At 49.7% G+C, this 9,542-nt stretch overlaps 1 protein-coding gene across 1 annotated transcript; it reads left to right on the top strand.

The window, feature by feature from the left end:
- The first annotated feature begins 1,385 nt into the window (after positions 1–1,385).
- On the top strand, positions 1,386–6,809 carry LOC123181195 (putative leucine-rich repeat-containing protein DDB_G0290503). Its single transcript, XM_044593450.1, has 8 exons — positions 1,386–1,929; positions 2,040–2,237; positions 2,323–2,448; positions 2,565–2,620; positions 2,887–3,010; positions 3,336–5,396; positions 5,979–6,085; positions 6,201–6,809. Exons 1-8 carry the CDS (start codon positions 1,855–1,857, stop codon positions 6,382–6,384), a joined length of 2,931 nt encoding a protein of 976 aa, XP_044449385.1. The 5' UTR covers positions 1,386–1,854; the 3' UTR covers positions 6,385–6,809.
- The last annotated feature ends 2,733 nt before the right edge of the window (positions 6,810–9,542 follow it).

Below are 9,542 nucleotides of genomic sequence, written 5' to 3'. Positions count from 1 at the left end.
TGGTAGCAAAAAAATATATGGTGGTAGCAAAATTTGAAGCTGGTTCCAGCAGAAAACACCCTCAATTACAGATCCTAAAATAAATTACTGACTCCAGCAAAACAAAAAAACACTTGTAGCAAAAATTGCCGCCGATTGTAGCTTCCACTGAGGCCGGTTCCAGCATCTCGTCCGCCCACTTGGTCTGGAGCTTGTACTACAGCGTGGTGGCAGCAGCGGGTGGTCGTCGTCGACAGCATCAGCACCGGTGCGGTCCGGGGGGGGGGGGGGGGGGTTCGCGGAGGAGCAAGGACTCGATGAACCCTCGAGGGCAGAAAAAGAGGGAGTGGGTGCTGCGTGTGGCGCTGGGACTGACGTGCTGCCATGGCGGAGGAGCACTAGCTACTTGACGAGCTGCCATGGCTGGCCGGCACAGCTTGTTGCCGGTAGGGGAGAGCAAGCGCCTATAGATGGAGGGAGAGGGGGGGAACGGAGCTCGTGGACCAGAGTAGATGTGTTCGTTCACGAGGAAGAAATGAGGGGATCTCATCGGCCCTGAAGAGATAAGGTAAAGGGGATTTGGGTCGTTCGATGCAGGGCCCACCTGCAGACGAGCGTGTGCGTGAGTGAGCGGTGCGAACCGGCGAAAAACTTAGCCGGTCGACCGCGTATAAACGTTTCCCAATTTTTTAATGCTTCCACATATACAATGACATCACACATCATTTTATCCTTTTGTTCGTGTGAAAAATAAACCGGACGTATCATTCATCAAACACACCACTTGGGCATCCAATCAAATCCAACCAAAAACATTTGTAGAAACACCCGCGACGTCTTTCTCACGGGTTTATTAAGACATACGCATAAACATGCGGTTTCATAATTCAGATTCCATGAGACGTGCACGAGTGAAAGCAAAGATCGCACCGTTTGTCTCACGGTTTCACATCAACATCGACAACCCTCTTTCTCACAAGAAGAGAGAAACATGGACAACACTCCAACACGCACCTCACTAACCCCTTTGCTAAACCAGCAAAGAAGCTACCACTTGACATGAGTGATGAGCTATCTCAAAAACAACAAACCAGCAAAGAAGCTGAATTAGTAGTAGGTCTCAAGTAAGTCGCTCACACGTCCACGCTTCTTTCACAGAAGTAGAAGAAGAATTGCCGTCGGCAGGTCCACACAGCTCAGCACGGCCCAGAGGGTCAGCGAGATCAGTCTCCTTCCTGCCGGCGCAGCTGTGAAGCTCACGCAATGGCAGCTCCAGATTTTTTATCCGTCGCCATCCTCCCACCTCGCTCTAGCTAAATAAATCTCCATTACCCTTTTCCCCAAATCAATTGACCACCATTTTATAGACTCAGAACCTTCTCTCTCCCACCTCCTCTCTCTCACCCCCCCCCCCTAGTCCCTAAACCCCCAAATCAGAGAGAGAGAGAGAGAGAGAGAGAGCAAAGCAAAGCTGCAGTGCGTGTGTGTGCGAGAGAGAGTTGAGCTGGGTTCCTTTCTCTCACTAGATCTGTCCACTGGTGGTGTGCCCCTGCCTTTGCCCAAAGCCGCCCCTGCCCCGGCCTTCTTGCTTGCTTGCCTGCGGTGTCACCCACTGGCCCCTCCCTCCCTCCCTCCCACTCTCTATGCGTGCTCCGCCCCTGCCTCCATGTGCTGCTCTCGCCGCTCCAACTAACCACCACCCGCACCGCACAGCAATGCCAAGCTTGGCGTCACTGGATTCGCGCGCACGGCATTGCAATGCTGCTGCCGATCGAGGCGTGACGGACTAGCCAGCAAGCAAGATTTCGTCTGGTTCTGTTGGGGGGCGGTTGGCTTCTTGGCTGATTCCTCTGGAGCGCACCCGCCGTCGCCGGCATGTTCAAGTCGGCGAGGTGGCGCGGCGCCGGCAAGGCCAAGGCCGTGTTCAAGCTCCAGTTCCACGCCACCCAGGCACGGCACGATCCCCTGCTCGCTCCGGAGGAAGCAGAATTTTTGGTCTTGGTTCTTGGTTTTCGCGTTCGATTTGAGGCGTGACGGACGGAGCGCGCGTGTTTCTGCAGGTGCCGGAGCTGGGGTGGGAGTCCATGACGGTGGTGGTGACGCCGCAGGACGTCGGCCGGCCCACGGCGCGGACGGAGCGCGCGGAGGTCGCCGACGGCGCCTGCCGCTGGCCCGCCCCGATCTTCGAGGCCACCAAGCTCCCCTCCGCCAAGGCGGCCGCCGGCGACAAGATCTACCAGTTCCTCGTCTACGAGACCGTGAGGACAGCCGGCCCCACATTACATCAATCGAGAGCGATCGTGCTCGATTTGTTCTGACTCGGCAATGCCGCGGTCCGTGCAGGGGTCGGCCAAGGCGGCGTTGCTGGGGGAGGCGACGGTGAACATGGCCGAGTACGCGGAGGCGTTCAAGCCGTCGGCGGTGACGCTCCCCCTCAAGGGCAGCCCCGCGCCCGGCGCGCTGCTGCACGTGAGCACCGATCCCCCCACCTCTTAAAAAGCTTGCGGCGTTTTCCTGTGACCTCTGACGGCGACGCGCTCGCGGTTCCTGATTTTGATGGTTGCTGCTGTTGTTCCGTGTGACAGGTGACCATCCAGCGGGTGGTGGGTGGTGCCGGCGGTGGGTGCGGTGACGACGGGAGGTAGGTCGCCTTGCGTCGCGTTGGTTGGAGATTAGTTTAGACACATCCGCTGCATTCTGGTTTGAGCTTTAAGAGATCATCTCATCTCATCTCACATCAACCAGATTCACTTACACATTGCTGCTATCTGCATTGTGGCTGTTTGCGCTTGAGGATTGTGCCTGTGCCTGCTGCATTTCGGTGTGTGCCTTAGGCATGGTGCATTTGCTTTGATTCAGGCGTTGATTGTGTAATTGGTTACTGATTCTTGCTCTTCGCGGCGACAGTGAGAACGGCGACACAGCAAAGTCTTCGCCGCGGAGGACGCTGCAGAGCCAGCTGAGCCGGTGCGAGGACGAGGAAGCCGAGAAGGCGAGGTCGCTTGCTGCCGATTCGATGAGCCCTGTGCATGTAAGTAACCAGTGATGGTTAGTGGGGAGGAGTCCTCGAGAGCTTTCCCTATTTGGTCCATCATCATTGCATTGCTTTGTTTCATTTCTGTTGATGGCCAAGAAAGAGAGCTTTTGGCATGCTAAGCATATTGCAAAGAAAAAGGGAAGCTACGTTTCTCTAGTTGATCATTTCGGGGGTCACATTTGCTGCGTGGAACTTTTTGTTTGAGATCTGAATTTCTCATTCCTGTAGTGAAGGGGGAGAATTTAGAACTGAACAGTGCATGTACTATGTCATCTTTCCGTATGTTCATCAGATAGTAACTGATAGCTTTCTTGTACAGGATGGATTGGTGATCAGCAAACCACCAGGGATGAGGTTTCCCTTGAGAAGAAATATGCCGGCATCTGTTGAGCCGGCCGGCCACCTCCACAACGCCAATGGCTTTGACGCCGTTTCGTTGTCGGGTTCAGATGGGAGCTCAGGAAGATTCACTCCCAAAACCAGTGCGAACATGCATAGCACATTTCTTCAGGATGCGACCAATGTCCTCTCGCCTTTTGCCAACAACGCCACATCGAGAAACCCATTGAGCTCTGGTGACTGGTCAGGAAGCTCAGCTCCTGATGCTAGCACCGATGGGTCGACGAGCAACTCGGGTGAGACGGGGTTGAGAGGTGCAGAGGATGATGTAGAGAAGCTGAGAAGTGAGATAGGGACTTTGACAAGAAAACTGGATGTCTCAGACATGGAGTTGCAGACACTCAGAAAGCAAATTGTTAAAGAGAGTAGGCGAGGGCAAGATCTTTCCAAGGAAATGAGTAGCTTGAGGGATGAGAGGGATGCACTCCGAAGAGAATGTGAAGGCCTTAGAGGAATGAGGAAGACGATCCATGATGCAAATGGATCAGGTAAACGGTTGTCAGATGGGGAAGATCCCTGGTCTCAGGTTGAGGAGCTGAAGCAAGAGCTGGGCCATGAGAAGAATTTAAATGCAGATCTACGTGTACAGCTACAGAAAATGCAGGAGTCCAACTCTGAGCTGCTTCTGGCTGTGAAGGATCTTGATGAAATGCTCGAGCAGAAGAATAGAGATATGTCCATTTTGCAAGAAGAAACAGTAGAGGATCCCCAGGAGGCAGAATATGAGCATGCACTGTCAAATGTGCACAGTGCTGGACACAAGATGGACATGTCTGAAACAAGCTCGTACCAAGAGAAAGAAGACGAGCTTATGTTGGATGCATTGGTGAAGAAGAGTGATGGCGTCGCTAGTTCTGAACTACAAGAGAAGATTCTTGAACTGAGTGATGAAATCGAGCTGTACAAGAAAGACCGTGAGGATCTTGAGATGCAAATGGAGCAGCTTGCACTTGATTATGAGATTCTGAAGCAAGAGAACCATGACATCTCTTCAAGGCTGGAACAAACACAACTGAGAGAGCAGCTAAGGATGCAGTACGAGTGTTCAGCACATTTATCTATAATAAGTGATCTTGAGGCCAATGTCGAGAACCTGGAGAATGAACTCCAGGAACAATCTCAAAGATTAGAGGCTGATATAGCAGAAGTACTGGCTGCAAAGGTTGAGCAAGAGCAGAGGGCCATAAAGGCCGAGGAGTCTCTGAGGAAGGCACGGTGGAACAATGCTACCACTGCCGAACGACTTCAGGAGGAATTCAAGAGTTTATCTTCACAAGTATCTTCTGCTTTCAGTGCCAATGAACAGCTGCTTGTGCAAGCAAGAAAAGAGGCAGCAGAACTACAGTTGCAGAAGAGCCAGTTGGAAGAATTACTGCAGAAGGCCCACGAAGATGCCGCATCAGTCCAAGAACAACACCGGGTGAAGATTCAGCAGTTACTTACCCTAGTGGATTTCAAGTCAAACGAGATAGATAGGCTGGTGGTGGAGCTCAAGAGCAAGAGCGACGAGTTCGAGAACCAGAAGAGAAGTGATGAGTCAAAGTTAAATGATCTATCAGAAGAAATTGAACAGCTCAAAGCCAAGATTGACAAGCTATCAGATGAGAGAGACAAACTCGTGGAAAGGAATGAGCAGAAAGACATGGAATTGGCTGCAAATGGTGAAAAGGACATGGTCTTGCAAGACAAAACTGCTGAAATTACTTTGCTCAATAAAGAGCTTGCATTGCTCAAGGACCAAATGCAGACATATTTGGAGGAGCTAAACACTCTGAAACGCTCCAAGAGTGAAAGGGATGAGACAATAGGGAAGCTACAAATAACTATTGGATCGTTGAAACTCCAGTACGACAATATGAAGAACTCGTTGTCCACAAAGGAGGCTGAGAAAAGCAACCTTGCTTCTCAGGTGCTGAAGCTGAGAAGAGCCCTTGAAAGCAGGGAAGGTGCCAAGGAAAATGGTGTCACTTCAGATACAACGGTAAGTATCGAAAACCAGATATATTTGTAGCAAAACAGTAATATTCTATGATTAGTTTACTTTCTGTACTTATTTTTCATGCTAGCTTTCTCTCATATGCGTAACAAAGAAGGCATATGTAAATAGATAGATCAACAACTGAAAACTTTCCACAAACAACCAACAAAAACTCATCCTGAACAAAGAAAATCATAGAATATTTCCACAAGAACTCTCATTTAAACCAGTAGGTGTACCTTCCCTTTTGTATTCAAGTCAGCATGCTGGACAGTGCACACACTCTTAAAACCCATGAGTTTGTGGGTTGTCAACACAAATAAGTAGGTGTCACTGTGTAGAGATTTTCCATTATTACGTGTTTTTTGCACATGGGAAGATAAATCTGGCTCTAGCTACTTATATCCACTATTATGCTGTACAACCTGCTTCCTAGAGGAGAGGGGCAGCTTTGAATGGAGGTCCCCACCAGTGAGGATATGATATTTCAGTGCTTGGAGCTGTTGGGCCTTTTCATAGCAATGCTCATGCTGCAATCATACACTTTGGTGCCTCGAAAGTGACACACCATGTTATGCTTTGCAGGATAATCAGCACACTAATTCGAAGCGCATCAAGCACGACACCGTCAGCACTGTGAGCGGTGACGCCACGCCAAGCGCCAACGGACACAGCAATGGCCACGACACGAGGTTATCATCTTGAATTAAATTACCGCATTCGGTCTTCTTAGCTTTAAATCCAGTTATACATATAGGAGCAAATGTGACTGACATACTCTGCTGTTGTTGATTTTCTCGCTGCCAGGGGTGCTGCTGAGCAGTCCTCAAAGGAGCTGGAGTCTCTGAAGGAGATGAACAAGGCGATGCAGCAAGAGCTGAACGAGCTGCACGAGCGGTATTCGGAGATAAGCCTCAAGTTCGCGGAGGTGGAAGGTGAGAGGCAGCAGCTGGTGATGACGGTGCGGACGCTGAAGAACTCGCTGAGATGATCGATCCATGGCTGCTGCCTGCTCAGTGCTCACTCACCCACATGTAGCTTCAGGATTAGGTGATGATACCCGCCCTCCCCAAAGGAGGGTTTTGTATAGGCGAGCAGCTGGATGGTGAGTTGTATGGAGCATCATCATCCGGAGACTTGCAGAGGCCAGGCAAGTGCCCTGGTAGCAGGGCCCTCTGGCCTGTCACAATACACAGCATGTAGATCCGTTCCCCCACACAATAATGTTTCTGTGTTTTTTCCTCTTCGGCATTGATGTGTGCAGGATGTGTCAGTTGTTGTGCGTGCCTCTAGAGAGAGCCCAGTGTGTGTGTGTGTGTATGTGTTGTATAATTCTCCTGATGTTTGGCTGTGCTGGAAGAAAGAAAAGTGAGAGATAAAAGAAATGAAGGGACAATTTGAACCTTTTCTTCTGAAGCAACTAACGATTTGAACTTGGACTCGCAGCCTATCGATGTTCCTGTCTATCTGGCCGAAGTTACACGGAAATTTCGTATCACCCCTGGGTCGCTCGTCAGGGCGGCTTTCTCGGTGATCTCCCGGCGCCACCGCCTCCCAGTGCTCCTCCCGCCGTGGCCGCAGGTGACCGCTGCCGGGCTGCGCCCTGCTCCTTGTTTTCCTTGGCTCTCCCTATCTCCGTCCAGGCGTCTCGGCAGATCACCACGGTTGTCTGCGGCCGCCCGGCGCAGCGTCTCCCTGCGCTCTTGCGTCCCATCTTCGGTCATCCCAGGTGCCAGTTTTTTTAAAGAGAGAACTAGGACATATGCCCGTTCGTTGCAATGGGAAAAATAAATTGGCTAGCATTATGATCAATGTCGCTACACCAAAATGCCTACCAGTAACACGACATTCGAACACTGACAGGCGGCAGAGAGTCGCCAATGTTTAGAAGGAAAAAGGTAATCCTCCGCACACGACATCGACACACAACCACACACGTCCATGTTTCCTTCCTTGCATGTTCCTTCCAGCCTACACACACAATCCTTCCTAATAAGTTAATTCTTTTAGCCCACCCGTCCCTCTTTGCAGCGTGGACGAGACTTGCCTGCTCCCCGCGTATGCGCCCATCCATGCTCCCGCGTACGTGGTTTGATTTGATTGAAGCAAAACAAGGCCCGGCCCCACCCCCTTAAAATCAGGGGGGAGATGATTAGATTAGAAAGAAAAAAGGGAAAAAGACAGCCGTAGGATGAAGTGGGAGCACGGATGGGAGCATGGGGAGGGAGCAGGCAAGCCGGATCCTTGCAGCGTGCACCAAGTCCCAAATCAATCCTTTCTTTCATCACGAGTTTAATCACCCTCTCGTCCGTTGTCACCTTCCCATTTTCTAGGTGTCTTGTTGATATTACAATCAACTTGCTAACCTATATAAACGGGTGGGAATTGTCTTAAAGGAGGAAGTTGAGTTTATTTCACATGAAATATCGATGTTTTTTAGCCCGCTGGATTGGTGATTATGTTTTTCTCATGTGGCTCGCGACGCGGAAAAGCCTAACAACTACAGTATTATTTGATGCTCAAATAGGCCCAACGATTTGATTAAAAAGAGAGCCATGCAAGCAGCCTTGATTAAAGTGGAGAGAGGAAGCCTATAGAAAGGCATCTTGTCTATTAAGGAACATGTGCTAGCTCACTTGGTTAATTCAGGTCTTGTCTATTAACGCATAAATATTTCCCATGATTTTAGGGTGTGATTTTCCCCATGATTTTAAGTTGATAAAAATATATCCTAAGTAGATACAAAAAGTGTTCTAAAAAAATCATCTAAATATACTTAAGTAGGATATTGTTTTACATATTTTATTCTAACAAATACATTGGTATAATTGGAATTTAACCAGCAGTTATAAACTTTCGAAAGCCGTGCCCGCGGTTATGTGGCAGATAGGAATTTATTTATATGCCTTGATTAAAACGGTGAACCGGCCCTTTTTTCCAATGACCAGAGCATCAACGATTGGTGGACTTGGCCAGGTACCAAACAGAAGGTCGCCGGTTCAAGTCTTCGTACCTGCAATTACTTTTTGCCAAAAAAAAGAAAATTGTTGGGCCAAAGCCCAAGCTGCCTGCGCCTTGCCCTCAGGTGGGCCGGCTTGGTTTGATTTTCGAAGGTCAGGCAGATGGAGCGTTGTCATGAGCTCCCCGAATTAGTACCACCTCGTTTATATGCTAAAAATAAAATCACCAAAGCGGGACGAAACCAAGAATATCGCCTTGCTTTATTAGTAGGTATAGATATAGTTTTAAATACATGGACCCAACAAGTACAAAGGGGTGTTACTCTCCTCCCGGCATTATGGTACCCGGTTTCTTAGCCCCGCGGTTACCCAAGTGACGGCTTCATTCTTGATGTTGTTGAACAAAGTTAGGGGTGACGTGCTCTTGTTGCGAAAAATGCGGGCGTTCCTCTCGTTTCAAATGATCCATCCAATGAGCATGGTGAGGGATGCCATTGCTTTCCTGTTGGGAGTGCCCATACTCGATTGGCTCACTCATCAATCCTTAATTGAGTCCGGAAGGTGCCATGTCGAAGTGTAAGGTTGACGAGGTTTAGCCAGCCGTTGACCAAATTCCAAATCAAAGAGTGAAGCGACACTCGACGAAGAGGTGCAGCCCGGACTCCGGCGCCCGTTTGCAGAGGGGGCAAAGATGACAATTTGGCCATCCCCGTCGTGCTAGGCGATCGGCGGTCCAATTCCGGTCCTAGATGGCAAGCCACGCAAAGAACTTCACCATGTGCGGCCCAGGCTTTTCACACCGTGTGATCCATAGAAGAGTAGAAGGTTCCGAAGAATTGCGTTGAGTAAGCAGTCGCCGCCGAGTATTATCCATTCATAGTGTGCTTCCAGGAGATCTCGTACTCCGCATGTTCCTCTAGGTGGAAGTCTGATATGAGCGTCCAAAACTCCACAAATTGGTGGATGTGTGACACAGTGTGAAGTTGTTAGACATCTTGATTTTGGAGATCCACGCACCCTCTTTGATGACTTTCCTGACCTTTCAGTTTTTTCATATGGATACTTCTTGGATGAGAGATGCAATATTCTTCGGCTTCCGGCAATGAACCCAAGGGTGCATCCCAGGAGGGGGTTTGAGCCCCATTCTAGTTGTAGCCATGGACCATGTTGTTTGTACCTAACCGTGATG

Source organism: Triticum aestivum, chromosome 1D (genome assembly GCF_018294505.1).
Source record: "Triticum aestivum cultivar Chinese Spring chromosome 1D, IWGSC CS RefSeq v2.1, whole genome shotgun sequence".
NCBI lineage: Eukaryota > Viridiplantae > Streptophyta > Magnoliopsida > Poales > Poaceae > Triticum > Triticum aestivum.
Note: the sequence above shows the minus strand (reverse complement) of the source record. Positions and strands in the feature narration are given on the sequence as shown.

What these genes read in the sequence shown, in the direction of transcription:
- LOC123181195 (XM_044593450.1), top strand. Translation starts at nt 1,855, where the DNA reads ATGTTCAAGTCGGCGAGGTGGCGCGGCGCCGGCAAGGCCAAGGCCGTG. An exon ending in AGTTCCTCGTCTACGAGACC is followed by an intron (nt 2,238 to 2,322) that starts GTGAGGACAGCC and finishes CGGTCCGTGCAG; the next exon opens with GGGTCGGCCAAGGCGGCGTT. An exon ending in ATTCGATGAGCCCTGTGCAT is followed by an intron (nt 3,011 to 3,335) that starts GTAAGTAACCAG and finishes TTTCTTGTACAG; the next exon opens with GATGGATTGGTGATCAGCAA.